The sequence below is a fragment of the Vombatus ursinus genome, unplaced genomic scaffold (genome assembly GCF_900497805.2).
Source record: "Vombatus ursinus unplaced genomic scaffold, bare-nosed wombat genome assembly UNPS02011369.1, whole genome shotgun sequence".
Lineage (NCBI taxonomy): Eukaryota > Metazoa > Chordata > Mammalia > Diprotodontia > Vombatidae > Vombatus > Vombatus ursinus.
The window spans coordinates 3,568,375-3,592,544 of record NW_020951147.1 but is presented as its reverse complement, the minus strand read 5'-3'; the positions used below and the strand labels follow the sequence as shown (position 1 = coordinate 3,592,544).

Sequence of the window (24,170 nt, the reverse complement as noted above, 5' to 3'; positions counted from 1 at the left end):
GTTCTAATGTCTGAGGTTCCCCCCTCCTCTGACACTCAACATTCTGCATTCCAAGGTCCCTCCCTCCCGTGATACTTTGCGTTCTAAATAATGGGACCCCTCTCTCTGAACCCCATCATTCTTGGCCATTCTGAGGGGTCTGCTCAGACGCCGGCTGTTCAAAAGTTGCAGGTCTGTCTGTCTGACTGATAGTCTGCCTTATCTGTTCTGAGTTCTCCTTCAGCCCCAGTGCCCTGTAGTTCTGGGTCCTCTCTGATGGTGTCTTTTTGCCCTGGGTCCCCAAATGAGGCTCCCCCCCCCTTCCTCCATCTTTCTCCAGACCCATTAGAGCTTGGTTCCCTTCAGCGCCCTCCTTCTCCTCTAGCATCTTTCCTAGCCTCCTGCATGAACGGCCTCCTTCATCCCCTACCCCAGGGTTCTGGGGTTCCCTTCCCTTCCTATGCCACAGAGAGCATCCCTCCTCCTTCTCTGGCCCTATGAATAGCCCTCTTCCCTGAGTTACCTCACCTCCCCAGGCTTCACCCTGGAGCCTAACCCCGGTCCTGCCTGAATGGAGTCTGTGCCCCTGCCAGCTGTCCTTGACTTGGACTTTTTTTCACTCTCACCTTCCTGCCTCTCCCTACCTCCCTTGCCTAGTACCTTGGCCTAGTACCTAGTCCCTCTTATTCCAGTTCTTTGTTGGACTTGGGTCCCTCTGAACCTTATGAGATTATGGGATTCTGATTTAGAGCTGAAAGGAAGAAGTCCTTGAGTCCAATCATCTCATTTTACTAATAAGGAAACTGAGGCTGAGGGTCACACACCTAGTAAGTGTCTGAAGTTGGATTTGCACGTCCCAATCTGGCAGGCTACCTATGATGCCAACCCGCTTCTCAGTTTTCACCTTCCTATCACCTTGCTCCAAGGCCTGTTTTCTAGGAGGAGGCAGGCCTGGGGCATGGCCTGGGTGCCATCCCCTAATCAGGGATGATGGAGCTGGCAGAACCAGGACAATGACCTTGAATTTCTCTCCTAGGATGTTGATGTGGAACTGAGGACCGCCGGTTTGGAGTGAGTAGGGCAGAGACTGAGACTGGGCCCGGGAAGGAGGAAGGAGGTGGTTTGGGCTTTCCTGGGTTATTGATGGGGAAGTGGGTGGCCTGGAGGTTTCGTCTCTCTGACAGTATGCTCACAGGCCTGTGGGGCACTTTGAAGAGGTGGAATTGTCAGAGACCTGTGTGAACCCTGGACCTGAACGCATCGGCCCCCACTCTTTTGAGCTCCTCCGAGTCCTGGGCAAAGGGGGCTATGGCAAGGTATGGGGGTGGCCCCTGGAAAGAGGTATCTCCCTGGAGGGTAGGGGCCTTGTGGCAGCATCCTTGCCTTGAGGGGCTGGCTGCCTGGGCCTTTTCCCATGGGCACAGCCCCTTCCCAAAGTTCCAGGAAGCTGGGGTCCCTGATAAGTGGCACCTGCTTCCAAGCCCACACCCTACCCTGCTCTTCCAGGTATTCCAGGTCCGGAAGGTACAAGGCACCAATGCGGGAAAAATATTCGCCATGAAAGTGTTGAGAAAAGTGAGTGCCATCCCCCAAAGTGGAGGCGATTGCCTGGCTGGGGTGGGCCTTTGGGAGTGGGTGAGTCAGAGCTGGGGGAGGGGGGCCTCCAGACAAGTTACCTTCCCAGCTCTAATGCCACTTTATCACCCTTGGGCTCAGTTTCTTCATCTGTAAAATAGGGAGGCACTCGTTGGCCTCCACAGTCCCTTCCAGGCCTGCATCTATGAACCAACCTCCTCCTTCATAGAGGGGGAAACTGAGACTGAGAGAAACCAAATTAGCCGGCCAGGGTTATGGCAGCTAAAGCCCTTCCCTTAAGGAAAGGGTGATTCCTATTTTACAGAACTGGAAGCTGAGCTTGAAGAAAGTGAAGGGACTTGTCTAAGGTCCTACAGCTAGGAAGAGCTGAGGTCTCATGAGAACCTGTGGGACTGGATCGGGGCTCTGAGCCAGGACCACAGTCAGCCTGGCCCAGCTGGGAGGGGTGGGAGCTCAGGCCTCCAGTCCAGTGGAGGCGGCCAATCCCAACTGGGTCTGACTCTCCCTTTCTCCTTGCCCTCTCCCCCACCTTTGCAGGCGAAAATTATGCGCAACGCTAAGGACACAGCCCACACGCGGGCCGAACGGAGCATCCTGGAGGCCGTGAGGCACCCCTTCATTGTGGAGCTGGTGTATGCCTTCCAGACTGGCGGCAAGCTCTATCTCATTCTGGAGTGCCTCAGTGGTAGGGTTCTAGGTCATCCTGGAGTGTCCCTGTGGCAGAGTTCTAGGTCATCCTGGAGTATCCCTGTGGCAGGGTTCTAGTTCATCCTGAAGAGCCTCAGTGGCAGGGTTCTAGCTCATCCTGGAGTGCCCCAGAGGCAGGGCTGTAGCTCATCCTGGAGTGTCCCTGTGGCAGGGTTCTAGATCATCAAGGAGTGTCCCAGTGGCAGGGCTCTAGCTTATCCTGAAGAGCCCCTGTGGCAGGGCTCTAGCTCATCCTGAAGAGCCCCTGTGGCAGGGTTCCAGTTCATCCTAGAGTATGTCTCAGTGGCAGGGTTCTAGCTCATCCTGGAGTGCCCCTGTGGCAGGGCTCTAGGTCATCAAGGAGTATCCCTGTGGCAGGGTTCTAGGTCATCCTGGAGTGTCCCTGTGGCAGGGTTCTAGATCATCCTAGAGTATGTCTCAGTGGCAGGGCTGTAGCTCATCCTGGAGTGCCCCTGTGGCAGGGCTCTAGCTCATCAAGGAGTGTCCCTGTGGCAGGGTTCCAGCTCGTCCTAGAGTATGTCTCAGTGGCAGGGCTGTAGTTCATCCTGGAGTGCCCTCAAGGATGGTCACCAGAGTGATGCCAACCTTTCCCCATCCCCACCATCACCTTACTGTGGCAGCCATGAACAGGCCATTGGGAGGGAATGGCACATACCTCAGAGCACAGGCTCACAACAGCCCTGAAAAAAGCAGGGACAGTAGGGATGACCATGCTCTTTTGGCATGAGTAAACTGAGGCTCAGAGAGGGAAGTGACTGGCTCAGGGTCACCCAGCAAGGCGATTTGTGTTCCAGGAGGAGAGCTTTTCATGCAGCTGGAGCGTGAGGGCATCTTCATGGAGGACACAGCCTGGTAGGTGCCTGCACGTCCCTCCTGGGCATGGCTTGGCAGATGGGGGAGGGGGCGGGGGGCGGGGAGCGAGCCCGGGGCGCCTCCTCCCCCACTCTTCTGTGACCTTTCTTGTCTCCGCAGTTTCTACCTGGGGGAGATCACACTGGCCCTGGGCCACCTCCACTCCCAAGGCATCATCTATCGGGACCTTAAGCCTGAAAATATCATGTTGAGCAGCCAAGGTATGTGTGTGTTGTGTGTGTAGGTGTGGGTGTAAGGGTGGGACAGCCAGGGAAAGGGCTAGCCCAAGCTTCCCCTGGGATAGGGAGCCCCAATACCAGCAGCAGACTCCAGTAATAAATTATAAATAAACAAATTAATTAACAATACATTAACAAATGAATGCAATTAATGAATGCTTTCTGACTGACTGCCTGCCCCCTCTTCCCCAGGCCACATCAAGTTGACAGACTTTGGCCTGTGTAAGGAGTCTATCCACGAAGGCTCGGTCACTCACACATTCTGCGGCACCATTGAGTACATGTGAGGAGCGAGGGCCCGAGGGAGGGGAGGGCAGGGTGAAGGGTCGGAAGGCAGGAGCCTGATGTCTGGCTTTCTTGCTCCAGGGCCCCTGAGATCCTCACACGCAGTGGCCACAACCGGGCAGTGGACTGGTGGAGCCTGGGAGCCCTGATGTATGACATGCTCACAGGAACGGCAAGTTCCCCATCTTCTCAGGAGGGTGGGCAGGCATGGAGGGCAGAGCGGGGGCTGGGAGGGCAGCAGCAAGCGTCTCTGTTCATTGGTTGCCTTCTCCAGCCGCCCTTCACTGCAGAGAATCGAAAGAAAACGATTGACAAGATCCTCAGGGCGAAACTGGCGCTGCCACCCTACCTCACTCCAGATGCTCGGGACCTTCTCAAGAAGGTGGGGCCGGGGGCCACCCCCAGGTTCTTCCCCCTGCTATGCCCTCCTCCTGCCACCTGGGGCAGAGCCCTGCCTGCTGGGGTGCCTGGGTGATCTTGGATGCCTCTACCCCCTGCTGGACTCCTGTCCCTGATGGCCTCTGCAGCTTGAGATCAGGGGCTTGTGTCTGTGTCTCTGTGCATGTGTCTGCGTGTGTGTGTCTGTGTCTGTCCGTCTGGGACATCCAGATTCCAGCCCAGGAAGGGGGCCCACAGAGGTCACAAGGGTCGAGGTGAGGGACTACTGGGCGCTTCAACTGAAGATACCAAAGAGGAGAGGGTCATTGAGTCCTGCCCTCTCAATTAACAGATGAGTCACACCTTACATCTAAGTAAGGGTCTGAGGCTGGATTTGAACCCAGGACTTTAGACTCCCAAGACCCTATCCACTTTCAGAAAGAGGGCATAGTCCTGAGCTCCATGACTAAGAAAGGGCTCTGGACCAAAGACTGGGGAAGTCCCCTAGAGGCCTGGTGAAGGAGGGCATCTAATGCTGGTCCTAGAGTCAGAAAGACCTGGGACAGTTGTCACCTCTGAGACAAGTGACCTTGGACCTCTCAGAGCCTCAGTTTCCACATGTGTAACATGGGCACAATCATGGCTGTGGCCTCACCCCCATAAAAGATGTTGAGGCTTAAATGAAAAGCTATGTAAACAAAATGCTTTGCACACCTGGAGGCCCCATGGAAATGTCAGCTTTCCCCCAGCTGGGAAGGGGCAGACCCTGAGAGCCAGCCTGGGAGCCCCAAAGGGTGGGGCGTTCTTGGCTGCACATTTCCCAAAGATCGGCCTTTGCTTGGAGGCTGCCTGACCTTGTCAGGGAGGTGGTAGAGGGATACCTGTTCATCCCTCCCACCTCTGATGACCTCTGATTCTCCCAGGGGCTGCCTGGTGCCTCACCCCCAGCCCACACCCCTTTCTCTCCCTTTCCTAGTTTTTGAAGAGAAACCCCAGCCAGCGACTTGGGGGTGGACCTGGGGATGCCGCGGACGTGCAGGTGGGTCAGGTGTCCCTGTGAGGGTTTAAATTGGAGCGACTCCACGCACACGGGCACCAAGTTAAGATGGCTAAAGCAGAGCTGGTTGTAGCCCCCTCGCCCCTCAGATATCTTCAGTGGCTCACTATTGTTGCAGAGAAAATCCAAACTTCTCAATCTGAAAATTCTGCACCCCCCACTTCCCCTAAATCTGGCCCTAGCCAACGTTCCCAGATGTATTTCCTGTTGCTTCTCTTCATGCGTGCTCAGTTCTCCACAGCTGGCCTACCGACTGGTGTCTGCATAAGATAATGCACTTTCCCACCTCCGGGCCTTTGACAGGCTGTCGCCTGTTCCTAAAACATGATACCTCCTATCTCTCCTTCAGATTCCTAGCTCAGGTGTCCCCTCCCACAAGCCTTCTCCCTTAGAACCCCCTAGTTCTCGGTACTGTTTTCTGCTTGCAGTGACAGTATGTTGCACCCTCCCCACTTCCAGGGTAGAAAACAGGCTTTAGGTCTGTTTCATTTTTTCCTTTGTCTAGCATGTAGTAGGTGCTTCATATGTGTTGGTGGCCTGGCCTAGAACCGGGGGCTAGCACACTGGCACTCTGCCAGGGGTTGGGAGTGAGCCCTATTGGGGGGCGAGGGGGCGGGGCTCTTGTGTTCAGGAGTGGGGGAGTCGACCTTCATGGTGAGCCTCTCTTTCTTCAGAAACACCCTTTCTTCCGCCATATCAATTGGGAAGATCTGTTGGCCCGACAAGTAGAACCCCCCTTCCGGCCTTGCTTGGTGAGTGTGTGTGTGTGTGTGTGTGTGTTGTGGGGGCAGCGGGGGGTGTCCTGAGCCCCCTCCACGTAAACCTGACCCCAGGCGGCCTTTCCTCCACCCACTGCAGCAGTCTGAAGAGGACGTAAGCCAGTTTGACACACGCTTCACAAAGCAGACGCCCGTGGACAGCCCTGATGACACGGCCCTCAGTGAAAGCGCCAACCAGGTTTTCTTGGTGAGGAGCCCTCACGGGTGTTTGGGGTGGATTGAGGGATGAGGGAGGGCCAGTGGTGCCGGGAACGGGGAGAGAGTACTCGATCTCCTGCTGCCATCTGCTAGGGCTTCACCTACGTGGCCCCCTCTGTCCTGGAGGGCATCAAGGAAGGCTTCTCGTTCCAGCCCAAGCTGCGGTCCCCTCGCCGCCTCAACAGCAGTCCTCGGACCCCCATCAGGTACAGCAGACCTCAGACGGCCAAGCGCGGGCTAGCTGGAGTGGGGGAGGGGAAGGTTGTCGTGGGGCTATAAAGTCCAGGCTCTGACTGTGACTGTCTTGGCTTCTCCCTCAGCCCCCTGAAATTCTCACCCTTTGAAGGGTTCCGACCCAGTGCCAGCCCAGCAGAGTCCACGGAGCTGCCCCCACCCCCACCTCCCGTCAGCTCAGCCCCTCTTCCCATCCGGACGCCCACTGGCAAGAAAGCCAAGAAGGGTCGGGGCCGTTCTGGACGCTAGAGAGGGGACGATGTGGGCTGTCCATGGTGTCCCTTTGCCTCCCTTGAACTCTCAACCCAAATCGCCCCTTTACCTCTTGGAAGAAGGATTTCTTGGCATTGGCCTGGAAGTGCTGTAGGCCCCTTGGGCCAGGCTGAGCAAAGTGCCCTTGGGGCCTGGGGGGAGGGCACCTTTTGCACAGAATCATGGAAACTGACTGCTACAGGGAGTACCAGGCTGCAGCCTCAGGGAGCAGTGAGTGCTCACCTCCCAGGCCCTCAGCTGCTTGTGCTGTGTCTTTTAGGAGATTAAATATTTGAATTATGGCACTAGCTGGGGCCTCTTCCTTTCTTGGGAAGGGGGGCCTGGCAGGGGCTTGGGAGCATAGGGACAGACATGGGCTCCTTGGTTTGTGGGGAGCCCCCAAACAAAGAGCGGGCATCTGGGGTCTGCTCTGGCGGCTGCCCTTAGAAGATACAGGAGAGGGAAAGGGCTTGGGGGGTGGGGTAGTCGAGGAAAGCACAGAGGAGTCCAGTGCAGGAGTCTTTATTTCAAAGGGGGCTGTTCCCCCCGTCCTGGACCTTGAGCGGGCATCCTGGACCTTTTGCCCATACGTCTACAAGGATGGGGACGGCTTAGTGGTCTTGGCCTGAGGCGGGGGAGGGGGGCAGTGCAGAGACGGATGGACGTTGCTGTGTGGTACACAGTCCTGGGGGCTGGTGCCACCAAAGATCGATGTGGTGAGACATTTAGCGCCCTCACCCCTTCAGGACCATGGGAGTAGACTGTAGAGTACTGGGGATGTGGGCAGGCTGAACTGAGCGGAGCTCCTAGGAGGCTGGGGAAACCCTGTTTACCCCCTGGTGGCTTTGGTAGCACAAGTGGGCAGCACGGAGGCAAAGGCAGAGCCCCCCATGCCTAGAGTGCAGTGACACTGAGGTCATGGGCCCCCTCTGTCCCTGCCCCGTCCTCCCAGGCTGCACTCCCTGAAAAGGCATGGAGGTCACTCAGCAGGGCCTCAGCGCGGCCCCCGGAACGGGAGGGCTTGAGCTCAGGCCCCTGCTTGGGGCAGTCTTCCCCCTGGGCTGCCTCTGAGCTCCTGGGCACCGAATTCTCGTCCTGGCCGGTCTGCTCCTCTTTCTCCCCATCTGGCTCCACGTCCTCGTCCTCATCCTCGTCCTCGTTCTCATCCTCGTCCTCATCCTCGTCCTCCTCCTGCTGCTTTTCCATACTGTCCTGAAGCTCTTCGATGGCTGACCTTCCGAGCCAGCGGGCCACCCCTGTGGCCCGCAGCAGCCGGCGGGCCTGGCTCCACAGGGAGGTGCCCAGGCGGGTGGGGTGGTAGTAGCCCCCTGATTCCCGGCTCAGATGATACCAGGCCAGGGCCAAGCCCACCATCAGGATCAGCAGCAGCAGCACCAGCAGGCAGACGGTGATGGAGCTGTGGGAGCTGCTTTCCTCGGAGCCCAGCACCCCTGGCAGAGCTCCCAGTGCCGCCAGACCCATGAGCCTGGACAGAGCCTGGAGAGAGGGAGGAGGGGAAAAGGTGGAAAAGGGCCCTGTGGAGATGCTTCGTGTCCCAGGGAAAGCAGCCGGGGAAAAGCACCAGGCTTGAGCCTCGGCACCTAGAAGGCCTGGCTGCTTTGGGCCAGGCCAGGAGACCGGCGAGGTGAACTCAAATGTCCCATCTAACTAAAAATCCATGAGGTCTAGAGTTCTAACTGACTTGCTTTGTGGCTGGTCGAGTGCCTAAACCTAGGCTCACTCTTGTCATCTCTAGGATGGTAATGCTATTACCACACAGGGGTCTTGTGAGGCTGAGATGAGGTAGAAAAGTACCTTGGACAGAGGTTTCCACACTGTCGTATGACTTTGGGATATCTGGATGTTCACCTTTGCCCAGGGTGGAGCTCCTCAAGTATCCAGGACAACCTGGTCCCCTCCTTCCACCCTGTCCCTGGGACTCAGCCCAAGAGAAGAGCCCTGGGGGGCAGCTAGGTGGCGCAGTGGGTAGAGCACTGGCCCTGGAGTCTGGAGGATCTGAGTTCAGATCTGGCCTCAAAGCAGACACTTGGTACTTACTAGCTGTGTGACCCTGGGCAAGTCACTTAACTCCAATAGCCTCACCAAAAAAAAAAAAAAAGAGACGAGTCCTAGACTGGAAGACTGGGATTCTGGTCCCCAGCTCTGGTCCTTGCTAGCTATGTAACAGGGCAAGTCCACTCTGACCCTCAGTTTCTTCATCTGTAAAAGGGCTAGTGGCTGGAGATAGTGTCGGAGGGCTTTTCTTGACTAGAATTTGCTCCAGAAGGGAACACCTCTTATCCAAGCCTGAAGTCCTGCCCTAGGCCAAGGGATACAAACTGGCATGGAAACAGCCTGGCCCCTCCTCGGAGGGCTCCCCAGAGACAAGAGTCTCGGGGCCTTTCTCTGAGCTCTCTGCTTAGGATGTGCTCCCCTCCCTCCCCACAGCCAGCTGGGGGGAGGTGCCCCAGGCATGTGACTCAGGCCTGTACCGTACGGCTGCTCCTGCTGCTACTGCCTCAGCCTTTTCTGTCAGAGGAAGCTTGCGGTCGGAACAAAGCAGGTGGAGGCTGCTATGTTTGTGCAGGCTTGCAGGGGGCGAGCAGAGAGGTGAAAGCCTCCATTTCTGGCCCCTCACTTCCCCACCCTCTGTGGACCCTGGAAGAACAGAGGGGTGGGGCCAGGGTCCTGGGACTTCTGGCTTCTGCCCCTCTGCTCTGGCCTCCCTCCAGCCTGTCTGAGCAATTTGGACCCAGCTCTGGCATCGTAGGACCCCAGACTATGAGAGAGGCACCTGGCCTTGTGGATAGATAAACTCTGAGAACCAGGAGAATTGGGGCTCAAGCCTGCTTGTACCTCTTTCTGGCTGTGTGACCTTGGGTGAGTCCCTTTACCTCTGACTGCCCCAGATAACTCACTAACACTATTACTGCAGGGCAGATGCTGGGGGTTCCCAACTCCCGTGAAATCCAAGATTGGGTCAAAATAGTCCTGGGAGATAGGGATCAGGGAGGCAGAGCCCACAGAGGATACAGCAATGCCTGGCCTGGTCCATCTCGGGAGTTGGCTAGCCCTAGAATGGAGGGCCTGGGGTAGCATAACTACCCTGGCCTGGGTCCCTGGAGTATCCATGTCCACTTCCCCTTCTCCAGCGTTCCCCCAACTCACCATCTGGCCCTCTGGTCCGTGAGCTGGGCCCCGGCCTCTCTGGTGTCGGTAGCTCTGGCTATGAAACAGCCTGGGGTGGGCAGACTGGGTGAAGGAGGTAGGGACCGTGACCTGGGTTAGATTGGGGCTTCCGGCTTCCTGTCTCTTGCCCACCCCCTCCCTGAAGCAGGCAGGGGCCCAGGGCTGGGGAAGAGCTGGGGGAGGCCCCACACATCAGGCTGGAGAGGTGGGGCTGCCTGGCCACCCTTGTCTTGGCTGTGCCCCGAACCCCTCACCCTTGCTCTAGGTGAGGAATCCTTCCCAAACCAATGGCATAGGGCCCAAGGCCTTGGGACGTGGGGCTGACATCTATTAAGCATTTCCTGACAGTCCCTGCCTTCAAGAAGCTCACATTCTAATGAGGGAGACAGTCAGCAGCTATGTGCATTCAAGTTGTCAGTAATCCTAGAGGGACAACCTGGGGGAGAGGTAATGCAGGAAGTGGAGGTCAGGAAAGGCTTGGAGGAAGCCGGGGAGCTGAGGGGAGGGCCAGCGTCAAGGCAGGAGATTGCAGGTGGACGTCTGTAACGCCAGGCCAGCGTGGAGTGCCAAGAAAGTTGGGAGGCCTTTCCAGAGGAGTTTTCTGTCTGATTTGGAGGTGATAGGTTGTCACCGGAGTTCACGGAGGAGGGCTGACCCGCTCAGATCCAGGATTCAGGAAAATCACTGGCTGCTGAGTGGAGGATGGGCAGGATGTTAGAGGTGTAGGTGCGGTGTGAGTGACAGGAACCCATCCAACAGCTTGGGCAGTAGGGAGAGTAGGAGGGAGGAGCCCGGAGGATGATGGCCGGGTTTGGAGGAAGAGTGCCGGACATGGTGGTGGTGCCTTGGATAGTCATAGAAGAGTTGGGCTGAGGGGAGTGTTGAGGGAAACGTCATGAGCTCTGTGGTGGACGCAGTCAGTTGGAAATGCAGCCAACAGGATGTCCAGTCTGAGATGCCCAAGATGCAGCTGACGAAGAGGGAGACAGGGCGGAAGAGAAAGCTCTGGGAATCATCAGCAGAGATGATCAGTGAAACACTGGGGGCTAATGAGGTCACCGGGCCAGATGGCCTCGGCCGACATGAGCAGAGGGCCCCCTGTGGTCACTGGGGCATGCATGAAGATCCCCTAAAGGCCAAGTGGAGCTTAGAAAGGCAGGATGAGGTCCAGGACAGGGCAGTGCCCCCCACACCTAGAGGAGGCACCCAAGGGAGGGCAAGGATGCAGTTTGGGTGGTTGGGAGGAAAGGGAGTGAGCTGGTGATTGCAGAACCCTCTCTCCAAGAGATATGGTTGGATAAATGAAGGGTTTGTCTTAAAGGACACAAGAAACGTGGGTGTTTGTGGGCAGAGGGAATGGGCCAGTGGATAGGGAGAGATTGAAGCTCAGGGAGTGGGGATGATAACCCCAGATCCATGAACCCTGAGGATTCCAGACTTAGGGCAGGCAGGGCCCCCTTACTGCTCGGAGAGGAGGTGGTTTTGGCAGTGAGGCAGTGTTGGAGGGCTGAGGGGCCCAGAGATGCCTTTTCCCTTCCTGGTAGTCAAGCACCTTTCTCCCCACCCCCTCCCTTCCCTGGCCTCCAAGAGCAAAGGATGAGGCTAGGCCAAGTTCTTAGAAAGAGGTTTTTATTTAGAATGAAAATATAGAGTCAGGCCCACAACTTCCACCAGGGGAGCTGGGTCTGGGGGAGCCTGGGAGTGTGGGCTGGGGGGGCCTGTGGGAGAGGGATAGATGGTCCCTTGGAGGTGTGGGAAGCCCTTGCCTAGTATATAAAAAAAACAATCATTCTTGGTAACAAGTATAAAAGTGGCCCAGGCCGGAGCTTCCTGCTCCCTGGCCAGGGAAGGGGCTTTGACGCCGAGTTAGCGGCAGAATCTGGCGCAGGGGACGGCTCGGTCCGGCCCGGCGGGCAGGGGCTGGACACTACACGTCCCCATTCTCCATGCGGCCCAGCTGTTCTTCGAGGCGGGCAATGCGCTCACCCTGTTCCTTCACCAGGGTCCGAAGCAGTCGTAACTCACGGGTCACCTCTTCCAACTTCCCAGAGTCCTGCAGTGAAGCCAAGGGACCAGTGAGCCCCAGGTGGGGCTGGGGGTTGGGGGGGTGGTATGGTCCACTGCGTCATTCCTTGTGAGGGAACTCCCAGAGGCCTGCCCACCCTGGCACCTGAGTCTGGGGCCTTCTAGACCGTGTCTCTGCCCTTTCCCCAGGCTTGGAAGAAATGCAGGGTGGGTGTTGTTTTCCACCCCACCTCCTTTCCTTCTCCTTCCTAGGCTTCTAGGGCTGGGCCGTGCTGCTGACCAGCCAGCCCTAGGCCAAGCTGGCAGACAGGTACATACCCCAGCCCCGGCAAGGCTGCTGCTGCTGCTGCTGCTGGTGGTGCTGCTTGGAGCACTGACTGGCGTGGGGGTGGAGGCAGGTGTGGAAACCCCAGCCCGGGTGGGTGCGGGAGCTGAGGCCGCCCGGCTGTCATGCAGGACGTTTTTTCGGCTGACCTTGAGGTCCCTCTGCTTGCTGGGCACGTAGGCTTCCCGAAGGGAGATGAGGAGGGGCTCAGCGTCCCGCCCACTCACCCACTCTTCAGCTTCGAGGGCGGCCTCGGGCCCTGCTGTGTCTGGGTACAGGTCATCCTGAAACAGGTCTGACTGCGGGGGCAGGAGACAGCCTCTGCTAGGCAAGGGTGGAGGAGGAAGGACCGCCCTGTCCCTCCCTAAGAAGGGGCGAGATGGACTGAATGGTGAAGGATCTCTCCCTGAGAGTCAGAGTGCTGGAGGTGGACAGGCCCTCCGAGCTCTGCTGGGCCTGTGCCCATGTTACAGAACCTGAGGCCCAGACAAGGAACCAGCCTGAGGCCTATACGGTAGAACTGAGGCTTGAACATGGGACTTTTTCTCGCTCACTCCCTAAGTTAACTCCCAGTGGTCAGTGCCTGGCACCTTGGCCTTCACGTGTCCCCAGACTCCCTGCAAAAACTCTGACCCGCCCAACTCCTGTTGAGGCCCGGGGCCCCAGAATCTTGCCAAGGACTGGCCAAACACGGTCACTTCCTGGGCCCCGGCAGCCTTCTCTCTGACCTCTCCCCTGGTGCTCAGGCCCTGGTCAGCCCTCCCCTGGACTCCCTCCCTGCCTCTGGTCTCCACCCTCGGGCTGGGACTTCAGGCATCCACCTCGAGCAGCCGAGAGCTCCCCAGGGAAGCCAGGACAAAGTCCAAACAGCTTGGTTTGGTCTGGCCCTCCCCCTGGTCGCCTGCTGCTTTACTGCTACCCCGAGAAATCTCCCGTCTTCAGAGCTTCTGCAGTGAATCAAGGGCTGTCCGATCTCCACACCTTGGCCTCCCAGCCAGTTCCTCATCTTAGCACATGATTTCCCCCCTCTGCCCCTTGAGGCCTGGCTCGGGGAATTACACACTCTCAGAGTTGGAAGGGACCTCCGGGCATCTAGTCCAATCAGTAAATGAAAGGGGCCTTGCTATATCACCACCGAGTGAGTCATTCGACCTCTCGGGAAGACTTCCCAGTAAGGGGGATCTGCTCCCCCTAGGGGCAACCCAGGCGTTCCACCCGGGGACAGCTCTGACATTCTGCCCCAGCGAGACCATCCCTGGGGGCCCCAGCAAGGCTATTGTGGTAAGCTGGAGAGTGTCCAGAGGATAAGCTGGTGATGCCCAAGTCACATGAAAATGGCCGGACTGGAAGGGATTGAGCATGGATGTTTAGCCTGGAGGAGAGAAGGCCTGGGGAGCAGGAGCTCTGCCTTCTAGTGCTTGAAGGGTTCTAGGGAAGAAGGATTAGGCTCGTTCTCCGTGGCCCCAGGGGTAACGGCTGCGGAAGTTGCAAAGGGGCAGATTTAGGCCCAAGGTCAAGATGAACTTGCAGCCAGTGAGATTTGCCCTGGGGGGCTGGGCTGCTGGGGGCGGGTCACAGGCAGGGAGGAGCCCCTCGGTTTGAGTGCTGCCCAAGGCAGCTGGCTCTCAAATTCTGCTGTCTGGCAAGTTCAGTCCAACTCCCTGACCCTTCTCCTTGTTCCCCCGAGGCCAAGAAGGACAAGTTTGTCTTTCAGGGACACAGGGATCTCCTCCTTGGTGCGCCAAGGCGGGCACGCTGGTCCCGTCTCCCTAAGCCCTTGGGCACAGCTACCACGTCTCTCCCCAGTCTTCTACTCTAGACTGAACACCCCTATTTCCTTCCCCTGATCTTTTTTCATCCTGGTTACCTGCCTGGCCCCAATACCACCAGGCCCAGAGGGCAGAAGAGGGCAAGAGACCGAATTCTGGGTGCTCGAGAGCCTGGGAAATCAGATCGGGGACGGTGGTGGCACAGGGCCGGAGAGAGAGGCCCCACTCACCTTCCTAGGCACAGTCATGATGATGGGTTCACATTTCCGTTCATGGAGCTTGTAGAATCTGAGTGGGGGAGAAGGGGCGTGAGTTTATGTTGAGGCCCACCACCCAGCCCAGCCCAAGCCAGCTGGGGTTCCCAGAGCTCCCGGCCCCTCTTACCTAGCAATCTCACACTTGCTCACGTCCAGGCCTCTCTTGGGCATGCGCCCCATGCCCCGCTGAGGCTCCTTGCTGGTAAAGGTGTTCAGGAAGTGGATATAGGGGGGCTCGGCTGTGATCTCAAAGTAGCGGATGCTTGAGTCCCCCTGAGAACAGGTGAGGGCCAAGGGACGTCAGGGTCCTGTGCAGGTCCTACGCTCTCCCTACACCCCGTGTGCCCACCTCTGCCCACGCCTACCTTGCCACAGACGTAGATGACGTTGGTATCAGGATCATAGAAGGGAAGCAGGGCCCCATTGCTTGAGTCTAGCTCCTGCAGAGCCATGGGCTCCTCTAGGTTCTCCTGCCATGGGATAGGGGGCATTAGTGGGGGTTGGGGACCTAGATCCCTGTTCTCTGTCATCCCTGTCCTTCTGGGGCCAATTCTTCTGTTTGCCCCAGGGAACATGAAGAGTCAGGCTCTACGATTCAACTCTGAAAATCTCTGTTCTATGCTCTATGGTCCTTCCCACCCCCGACATTCCACATTCTAGGTCCCTCAAAGCTCTGACATTCTGTGTTCTGAGGTCTGATTGTCCTCTGAAAGCCCACGTCCTACGTTGTAATTCCTCTTGCCAGTTCACATTCTGTGCTCTCGGTTCTCTCTGGCATTCCCTGATGTTAGGAGTCTCGTTTCTGAAGTTCTCCAGGAATTAAGGTTAGGGTTCCTGCCCACGTACTTAGCGCCCTTTGCTAAGCGTCTAGCCTCTACTGCCCACCTTTGCCGTCAGCTCTCTGTGGCTGTCCCTTGAGAAGCCCCAGCCCTGCTGGACTCAGCTTACCGGGTCCCAGAGAGCCAGCTGCCGCTCACTCATCCGGCTGAAGCCTGTGGTAAACACCTTGCCATTGGCCAGAAAAATGGCCCTCATGGGCCGGGCTCCCTCATGGGCCTTCTCTCGTTCCTGTGGACACAGATCCTGGCCATCTTTACCCACAAGGACCTTCAGAGCCGCATCCCGTCCTCCCTGGGGCCCTGTCCATCAGAGCCCACCCAATGACTCCCCTGGGTATACGCCTGCTCCCACAGGCCCCAGAATTGACCTCCTGGCACCTCTACTCCCACATGCCATCCTCCGCCAGGCCTCAGCATTCGCCTCTTGTACTACCTCCCCAGCTCCCAATCTCTCCCTGAGAGGCCCAGTGCTCTCCTCGCTGGACTCCAAGATGGCACCCAGACCTCCTCTGACAGCGAGCCAGTGGGAGGGTCCACACGTACCACCACCAGGGTGCCTCGGCGAGGGTCAATGACGCGCACGCTCTTGTCTTTGCAAGCAGAGCAGAAGAGGCTTCCGTTGCGGTTCCAAGAGATGTTGTAGATGAGGTCGGGGTGCAGGTCATCCAGACGGTACAGCTCCTCCGCCGTGCCCACGTTCCAGATGAGCACCACGTTGTCACAGCCTGCAGGGGCCCGGCCGGTCCCTCAGTCCTCCCCACGCCCAGACACCCATCTACCCCTCACATAAAAGGCACGGGTTTGATTCTGTCTGGCTCTGCCACTAACTTGCTATGTGGCTTTAAAGAAATTGCTCTCCTCTGGGCCCTCACTTATCCTACCTGGCAAATGGGGCAATAATGAATTCTTCCCACTGCTCCCAATGACGCGATGGAGTAATTAAGCACAACCCTTCTAAGTAAGGGAGCACACTGCTCGTCACCAGCTAATAACAACCGCCGTGCTAAGGACTGGGAGGGACCTTGGGGGCCAGAGCCCAGGCCTTGGGTTTTGTTTTTTTTAAAACAAGAAACACCATTTCATGGGACAACTTGGGCATCTTGGCACCTTTTATATGTCAGTGCTCATAAGTGGTTTTTTTTTTTTGGCTAGGCAGTGGGGTTAAGTGACTTGCCCAGGGTCACACAGCTAGTAAGTGTTATATGTCTGAGATTGGATTTGAACTCAGGTCCTCTTGAATCCAGGGCCGGTGCTCTATTGACTCCAGGCCTCATTTTACAAAGGGGGAGGAATCTGAGGCGCAGAGAAGGTCATACAGCCTGGAAGTGGTGAGGCCAGGCCTCACTGACAGTGGGCTTTACCAACATCTTACTAGAGCCTCACAATGACCCTCGAAGGCAGGTGCTATTGTTATCCCCATTTTACAGATGAAGAAGCAGGATTTGCCCAGTTAAATAAGCACCCGAGGGAAGATTTGAACTCAGATCTTACTGACTCCTAGTCCACCTAGCTGCCCCTCCCTCACAGGGGTGCTGAGGCTTATTCGTGACCACCACATTTTCAAGGGTGACTCAAACAGCTCGTGGACAGCTTGGGGGGGGTGTCGTCAGACCTGCACTGAGGAGAACGTTCCGGGCTGTCGGATGCCAGGTCACAATGCCCACTCTCTTGGAGTGGCCTTCTAGGACAACCACGGGTTCTGTCAGGGGCGCCACCAGGCCATTCTCCGGGATCTGCCAGACCTGTGGGCCAGACCACAGGGACCCCGCCGTGGCCAAGAGTTAACGGGAGGCTGCCAGAGGAGGGGCCCTCCCCGTCCCCACGGCTAGCCAAGGGTAAGTCCCTAGCCTCTCACCATGACTGTGCAGTCCTCAGAGCCACTGGCGATGACCTCATCATTGTGTGGACACCAGTCGATGTCGAGGACGGGTCCAGTGTGCCCACATACCGTGGGATATGACTTGTCAATTCGCCCTGTCTGTAGGCACGCAGCAGGATGGAGAGGAAAGAGAAAGTCAGGGGGGCCCCCAGCTGTCCCAAGAGAGAAGCTCTGGAGTCGGGCAGCCTTGGGGAGTTCAGCCAGCCCCAGAACGAGGCAGGGACAGGCCCCCGGCCCCGCTCGGAGCGAGCACCGGGGCTCCATCCTATCCCAAGGCTTCTGCCTCCAAAGCCAGTAGCAATTTTTGACTCTGGGTCTTACAAGCTGGGTGACCTTGGGCAAATAAATGCACAGTTTAGGCCTTCACTTCCTTGTCTCTACAATGGGACTCACAACACACGCCTGGCCTTCCCACTTCTTTTTCAAGCTCAAGGTAAGAGATGTGAATAAACACAAGGGATGATTAGTCTCCTCTCCAGAGAGTCAGGGAAAATAAAGTCTCAGACAGAGGAGGAATATCTCTAATTCTGCTATTGTTCAGTCACGTCCCATTCTTTGTACCCCTTTTGGGATTTTCTTGGCAAAGGTCCTGGAATGGTTTGCCATTTCCTTCTTCAGCTCATTTTTACAGATGAGGAAACTGAGGCAAACAGGGTGAAGTGACTTGCCCAGGGTCACGCAGCTAGTGTCTTAGGCCAGATTTGAATGTGGGTCTTCCTGACTGCAGGCCTAGCGCTCTAGCCACTGTCTTAACTCTGCCAGGGGTACCCCAAATCTCCAGGCCCAGGGGTTCACAACCTCAAGGTCATCCTTGACTCCTCACTTGCCCTCGCCTCAAGGCATTCAATCGGTTGTCACATCTTGTCCATTCCCCTTCCTGACCCTCACACAGCCCCCACCGTCCCTAGCTTGGACACTCAGCACCTCTCCCCTGCACTATAGCACTAGGCTCTGGGCCAGGCCCAACTCAGGTCAGTCCAATGATCCAGGCTGGGAGTGAATGCTCACGGACTACGAAACGCCACAAAAATAACCAAGTGGGCCCCCCGCCTGTTTTTCCTCCCCCTCAGCTTTCTGAGCACTCCCCCTCTCCATTATCTCTGATGGCTCCCTATTACTTCCAAGAGCAAATGGAAACTCTGGTGTGGCATTAATGGTCCGTCACCATCGGACAATAACCTGTTTTTCTAGACTGATTTTCCGTTACTCCCCCTCCCACACTCTGCACTCCAGTCGGTCCACCTGGTCTAATGACTATAGGCTATCTATCCTGAGTTCTGGACGTCTTGGCCGTCTCCCTGGCCTGGAATGCCCTCGCACTTCACCTCTGCCCTTTGGAATTCTTAGCAGACACCTCCCATACATGGCTCCCTCGATACCCCAACAGTTAATGTTCTCTGCTCCCTCCAATTCCTTTCGTATATTTTACATCCACGCGACGGTCCCCCCTGAAGACCCAATCTCCTTGAGAGCAGGCTCTTTCATATTTGTCTGTGCCTGATGCAGAGTATGGACTGAATAAATGCAGGCACCTTGCTCAGGGGCAGCACCATGAAGGCCCCCCCGCCGCTGGCCTCCACGATGATGGCCAGGAATTTGGGGTTCACTGCACAGAAGGTGCTGTCCCAGGTGACACGGGACACCCGGATGTCTTCATAGCACTGGTCATTCTTGACTGGCTGCCCAAAGACATGCCGGAACTTGCTCTGTCTGACCACTTTGCGGAATGACATGTCTGGCAAGAGAAAAGCAGAAATGAACCCTGCCCCCCACCCTACCCCCACAGTTAACCTAGGTGCCCCCCTCCCTGTCTGCCTGGCCATGAGAAGGCTTCCCCCGGGCAGTTTAGAGACCGGATAAACTCTCAGCTTTAAGGGACCTTATGGATCATCAAGTCCAACCCCTTCATTTTACAGATAGGGAAACTGAGGCCGGGAGGGGAAAGGGACCTACCCAAATTCACCCAGATGGTAAGTAGCAGAGGTAGGTCTTGAACCCAGCCCCCCAATTCCCCATCTTGTACAGACATTCCACAGAATGCCTGGGCTTCTAGTACTGGCTCTGACTTTGGGCATGTCTCTTTCTCTCTCTGGGCCTCAGTTTTCCTACCTGTAAAATGGGGACAATGTCCCTTCTGCCTCCTTCCCTCCTAGGTGATAGAAAAATCTGTTCTGCTAGAGAAACCGAAGGCTCTGTGGCTTCCTGGGGGGCTTCGGGAAGCCTTCCTTTAGCTGTTCCCATCTGCAGGGATGGGAGTGGGGGTGGGAAGGAAGTGTTCCAGAAATCTCCTCCCAAGGCCTTGGAAAATAGGGCTGTCCTTAAACCACCTCCTTCCAGCTCCCAGAGGCTCCCTGACCCAGGCTCCCGATCATTCCCTCCCACAAGTCTGTCTGCTCCGATGGCTGCCCCTCTCCCAGGCCTGAGCCCAGCCAGATGAGTGAGGCCCCTTCTCTGCCTGGACTGGTGGGGCTAGAGGTCCCCCCTTCCCCTCCTCCGGAGGAACTAGGCCAGGGCCGAAGCTGCTGCAGTAGGATGGGGGTGCCGGAAAGCAGATCAGCAGAGATGGGGGGGCCTGCTGGCTAGACGGGTGCAGGAGGGGGGGTCTTCTCCCGCCACAGGCTCCTCTGTACCCCGCGCCCCAGGACGGCTCCTGGAAGGTCCCGGGGTCCCAGCGCAGGGGGGGAGGAGGGGCTGCCTCGGGCAGCCGCGCCCCCTCCCCCGCCCCGCCCCTGCTCACCGGTGGTGGGTGGGCGCCGCTCGCCAAGGGCAGCGGGACTGAGTCCGGTGGCGGCTCTGGATCCCCAACTCTGGGAAGCAGGAAGCGGGAATCAGGAAGTGACCGAGGATGCCCGTGGGAGGGGATGGGGAGAGGGAGAGGGGAGGAGGGAAGGAGGGGAGGGGCCAGGGCGGGGCGGGGGAGGGGCCTAGGTGGAGGAGGAGGAGGGATCTGGGGGGCGGCAGCTGGGGGAGAGGGCCTGAGCAGGGAGGGGAGGAGCCATGGGAAAGTTGGGGGTGTAGGAAGAGGGGCTGGGATCTGGGGGAGAGGCCCCGGAGGCAGTAGGCAGGAGGCAGACGGGGGGGGGGCGGGATGGGGGCCCTGGAAGGAGAGGGAGAAGGAGGAGGAGGAGGAGGAGGAGGAGGAGGAGGAGTCTGGGGGGGTGGAGAAGGAGGGGCGCTGGAGGCTATCGCCAAACTGGGGGCGAGGGGCCTCAGGGAGAAGGAGCAGGGCGGGGATCTAGAGGGCGAGAAACTGATGGGAGAAGCAGCCCTGAGAAACAGGGGGCTGCGGGGGTCTGGGGCCCTTCTCTCACTCCGCACTTCCTTCCCCCACCACAGTCCTCTGTAATGGTTCCTAAAGGGTCCGCAATTAGGGTTCGGGTGAAGCTGGAAAGGAAGGGCGTTCTGGGGAGGGAAAGAAAGAGGGCAAAGGGAGATGAGGGTGGGGCCGAAGCCCCTCCCACATTGGGTAATTTGGTGAGGGAGCTCATTGCAACTGGGAGGCCCAAGGCAGGGGACACTTTATTTGGAGCCTGAAGACCTGGTTCTACTTTGGGGCCGTGGGCAAGTCTGCGCCCTCCTCTGAGCCTCAGTTTCCTCATTTGTAAAACCAAGGGTTTGTACTAGATGACTCCTAAAGTTCTTTCCAGCTCTAAATCTTGAGTGTAATCTAGGCTGGATAGGATTCTTAGAGCTGGGACGAACCTCGGAGACCCTTTCTGCCTTCAAATCACATCCCCCTCCTCCAGCTTAAAGCTGGGGAAAACAAGGCCCAAGAAAGAGAAAGGACTTGGCTAAGCTCACACAGTGAGGTAGGATGAAGCAGGGCTACTACTCGAGGATTCTGACTCCCACTGCAAGGGTGCTCGGGTGGAAAGGTCCGAAGAATGGAAACTGAGGCCCTGAAGGAAAGGACCCCACCCCCACAGCCAAGTGCCATAGCTACCAAGTGGCCGGACTAAGACTCGAACCCAGGTCTTCTCATTCCAAAGTGTGTCTGAGGAGGGTGTGTAAGAAAGAAAGTTGTTTTTTCTAACATTCTTATAGTCCCCCGCCCTCTCCATTCCTGCTAACTCTGCCATGGGAAAGGTAAGTTGGGAATAGAATGCAAATATATAAACCCAGGAGAAGTGTGGATGGACCCAGGCATGGTCCCCTGAGAAGATCTGGGAAGAATCCCCACCCCAACTTCCCTTCCCATTTCCATCTCCCCAAGGAAGTTTAGAGCTGGCCCCCCAGAGGAGAAAGAGGGATGGAATTTGAGCACTAAACCATCCCAGGTCCGGTCCAAGCACTCCACATTCCTTCCCCTTCTCTGTCAAATGGACCCTGTGTTGCCCAACTGGTCAGTTCCAGTTGGGTTCCCAGTTGGGCAGCTCCTATTTTCTACTCACAGAGGTTGTTGTTCTCCTTTGTTCTTGAAGAGGACCATGACATCAGGGAGGTGATGCCATGACGTGCCAGTGCATTGGGTCTAAGTGAGGGAGGGCTGTGCCAAGTCACCAGCCTCACTCTCTCCTCCATGAGTCATCTGGGTCCAGTGGCAAGATATGGATCAGGACAACAGGATGCAGCAGGAGACCTGGGCCTTTCAAAGCTCAGCCCTCAACAACAACAATCAGTTCTATTTGGCCTACTCGTCAGCCTTCATTAGTCAGTCAGTCAGTCAGTCAGAAAGGCAACAACTATGTTCCAGGCATTGTGCAAAGCATTGATGATGCAAAGAAAAGTCAAAGTCGGTACCTGCCCTCAAGGAGCTCACCATCTGATGAGGGCAACAACTATGTACGAACACACTATATAAAAGCTAAATATGAAATAATCAACAGAGGGAAACCCAGAATGAAGAGACCTTGGGGAAGGCAAGACTTTAGCTGGGACTTGGAGGAAACCAAGGAAACCTAGAGGGGGAAATGAGGAAAGAGAAAATTCTGGGCATGGGAGCCAACCAGAGAAAATGCCCCGACTGGGGACAGTTAGGTGGCCGGGCTCAGAGTCAAAAGGACCTGAGTTCAAATCTGGCCTCAGACACGTAACACTTACTAGCTAAATGACTCTGGGCAAGTCACTTAACCCCAATTGTCTCCCCCCCCAAAAAAAAGAAAAGAAAAGAAAAGAAAAAAGAAAATGCCCCTTGTCTGGTCTGGAGATGGAACATCTGGTTTACACAACATCCAGGAGGTCAGCGTCACTGGATCTAAGAGTACAGAGTAAGGGGAGGCTAGAAGCCTGGCAAGGAGCAGGGAGCTAGATTATCAAGGGCTTGGAAAGTCAGATGGTTTTATATTTAATCTTAGCAGTGATAGGGAGCTACTGGAGTTTAGTGAATAGAGAGGAGTGACAGAATCAGATTTGCCCTTGAGGAAGATCACTTTGGCAGCTTCGAGGAGGAATGATGAACTGGAGCGGGGAGAGCCTTATGGCAGGATATCTGGCAGCAGCTGAAGCAGTGGTTCAGACTCAAAGAAACAAGGTCCATACCCATATAGAGGCAACCTCAGAAGGGAGAAAGGGCTGATGGTCCAAAAGTCCTTGGCAGATCTCGGCAACAGATCGGAGATGGGGGATGAGGGAGAAGGAGTTGCTGAGGATGACTCCTAGGCTTGGAGCCTCAGTGATTGGGAGGATGAATGTACTGTCAACAGTAATGAGAAAGTCCCAGAAGAGGGGATGGTTTGAGAGGAAAGATAACGAGTCTGATTTTGAACATGTCAATTTAAAAGATGTCTCCAGGACATCTAGTTTGAGATGTCCAATAGGCAAATCTGGAGGTCCTCAGAGTAAAGTTGGGTAAATATTGGTGAGAATCATCAGTCTAGAGATGGTTATTAAATCCGTGGGAGCTGATGAGATTCCCCAAGTGAAGCGGTATGGAGGGAGAAGAGAAAAGGGCCCAGGATAGAGCTTTGTGCGACACTTGTGGTTAGAAGGCTTGACCTAGAGGGGGATCCAGCAAAGGAGACAGAAGATTTATCATATAGGCAGGAGAACCAGGAGAGTGAGAGGTGTCCTGAAAGCCTAGAGAAGACAGTATCAAGACAGGGAGAGCCAAGGCTGTGGAAAGGGGAAGGAGCATGAGAACTGAGAAAAGGCCATTAGATTTGGCAATTAAGAGATCATTGATCGTTAGGAGCTTGCCCTCCCCCAAAGCCTGGCCCAGGTAGGAAGGTGGCCCTGGACAATGGAAGGAGTTGCCAGTGCAGGCGCAACTTTATCAGGCTCTGGAAATCTGGGAAGGCTCCCCAGGAGGGTCCAGAGATGTTTAGTGTGCTGGCTGAAGTCCCACAGGTTTATTGCCACCAACATTCAAAGACCCAGCCTTCAGGTCACCTAGGGATTACAATCTGCATCAGTGATAGCATCATGGAGCCTTGAGATATTTATGAAAGTATCATGATGAGTTATATTGCTAATTGTATTGATATGCTAGAGAGCTGTGTCATCTACATTATAACTATTAAGAATGGTGAAGCTTTCATCTCTCAAATATATAGAGAGTGGAGTCAAATTCATAAGAATACAAGTCATTCCCTAATTGATAAATGGTTAAAGGATATGAACAGGCAGTTTTCAGAAGAAATCAAAACTATCTATAGTCATATTTTTAAAAAATGCTCTAACTTATTATCCATTACAGAAATGTAAATTAAAACAACTCTGAGATTGGCTAATATGACAGAAATGGAAAAGGACAAGTGTTGGAGGGGATATGGGAAAACTGGAACACTAATGCCTATTGGTGGAGTTGTGAACTGATCCAACCATTCTGGAGAGCAATTTGGAACTATGCCCAAAGGGCTATAAAACTGTGCATATCCTTTGACTCAGCAACACCGCTACTAGGTCTGTATCCCAAAGAGATCAAAGAAAAAGGAAAAAGACCCATATGTACAAAAATATTTAAAACAGCTCTTTTTGTGGTGGCAAAGAATTGGAAATTGAAGGAATGCCCATCAATTGGGGAACAGCTGAATAAGCTGTGGTATATGATTGTGATGGAACACTATTGTGCTACAAGAAATAATGAGGGGGTGGGTTCAGAAAAACCAGGGAAGACTTACATGAACTGACGCAAAGTGAAATGAGCAGAACTAAGAGCACACAGTAACAGCAACGGTATAACAATGATCACCTGTGAAAGACAGCTATTCTGAAGCAGACAATGATCTACATCGATTTCAAAGGACTCTTGAGGAAAAATGTTATCCTCCTCTCATGCCAATCCCCACCTACCCCCTGAGAATGGATGAATCCTGAGAGCAGATTTTTTTTCCCACTTTCCTTAATTTTTCTTGCTTTTTTTTCCCTCTTTCAATGTGACTAATGTGGAAAT

At 55.7% G+C, this 24,170-nt stretch overlaps 3 protein-coding genes across 4 annotated transcripts in view; 1 reads left to right on the top strand and 2 right to left on the bottom strand.

Annotated features, from left to right (window-relative positions):
• RPS6KB2 (ribosomal protein S6 kinase B2) overlaps positions 1-6,865 on the top strand; it is a 7,210-nt gene extending 345 nt beyond the window's left edge. The window contains exons 2-15 of the mRNA XM_027856113.1: positions 1,016-1,050; positions 1,175-1,295; positions 1,486-1,554; positions 2,113-2,260; positions 3,078-3,135; positions 3,256-3,356; positions 3,567-3,657; positions 3,741-3,831; positions 3,934-4,041; positions 5,014-5,076; positions 5,769-5,846; positions 5,953-6,060; positions 6,165-6,277; positions 6,392-6,865. Coding sequence (XP_027711914.1) covers positions 1,016-1,050; positions 1,175-1,295; positions 1,486-1,554; positions 2,113-2,260; positions 3,078-3,135; positions 3,256-3,356; positions 3,567-3,657; positions 3,741-3,831; positions 3,934-4,041; positions 5,014-5,076; positions 5,769-5,846; positions 5,953-6,060; positions 6,165-6,277; positions 6,392-6,554 — 1,347 coding nt within the window. The 3' untranslated portion in view covers positions 6,555-6,865. The remainder of the gene's footprint in view (positions 1-1,015; positions 1,051-1,174; positions 1,296-1,485; positions 1,555-2,112; positions 2,261-3,077; positions 3,136-3,255; positions 3,357-3,566; positions 3,658-3,740; positions 3,832-3,933; positions 4,042-5,013; positions 5,077-5,768; positions 5,847-5,952; positions 6,061-6,164; positions 6,278-6,391) is intronic.
• A 198-nt stretch (positions 6,866-7,063) lies between these two features.
• Positions 7,064-9,938, bottom strand: PTPRCAP (protein tyrosine phosphatase, receptor type C associated protein). The gene is made up of 2 exons (XM_027856114.1): positions 9,726-9,938; positions 7,064-8,054 (listed from the first exon to the last, which is right to left on the bottom strand). The coding sequence occupies exons 1-2, from the start codon at positions 9,726-9,728 to the stop codon at positions 7,452-7,454; spliced, it is 606 nt and encodes a 201-aa protein (XP_027711915.1). The 5' UTR covers positions 9,729-9,938; the 3' UTR covers positions 7,064-7,451.
• A 1,420-nt stretch (positions 9,939-11,358) lies between these two features.
• On the bottom strand, positions 11,359-19,703 carry CORO1B (coronin 1B). Of its 2 annotated transcripts, none has more exons than XM_027856111.1 (11): positions 19,578-19,703; positions 18,373-18,575; positions 16,817-16,939; positions 16,574-16,703; positions 15,505-15,686; positions 15,071-15,190; positions 14,488-14,592; positions 14,250-14,395; positions 14,096-14,153; positions 12,090-12,395; positions 11,359-11,799 (listed from the first exon to the last, which is right to left on the bottom strand). In XM_027856111.1, the coding sequence occupies exons 2-11, from the start codon at positions 18,571-18,573 to the stop codon at positions 11,674-11,676; spliced, it is 1,497 nt and encodes a 498-aa protein (XP_027711912.1). In that variant the 5' UTR covers positions 18,574-18,575; positions 19,578-19,703; the 3' UTR covers positions 11,359-11,673. The 2 variants fall into 2 exon arrangements, with proteins under 2 accessions (XP_027711912.1, XP_027711913.1); XM_027856112.1 differs by lacking the exon at positions 19,578-19,703 and adding an exon at positions 18,950-19,482.
• Positions 19,704-24,170: the final 4,467 nt, after the last annotated feature.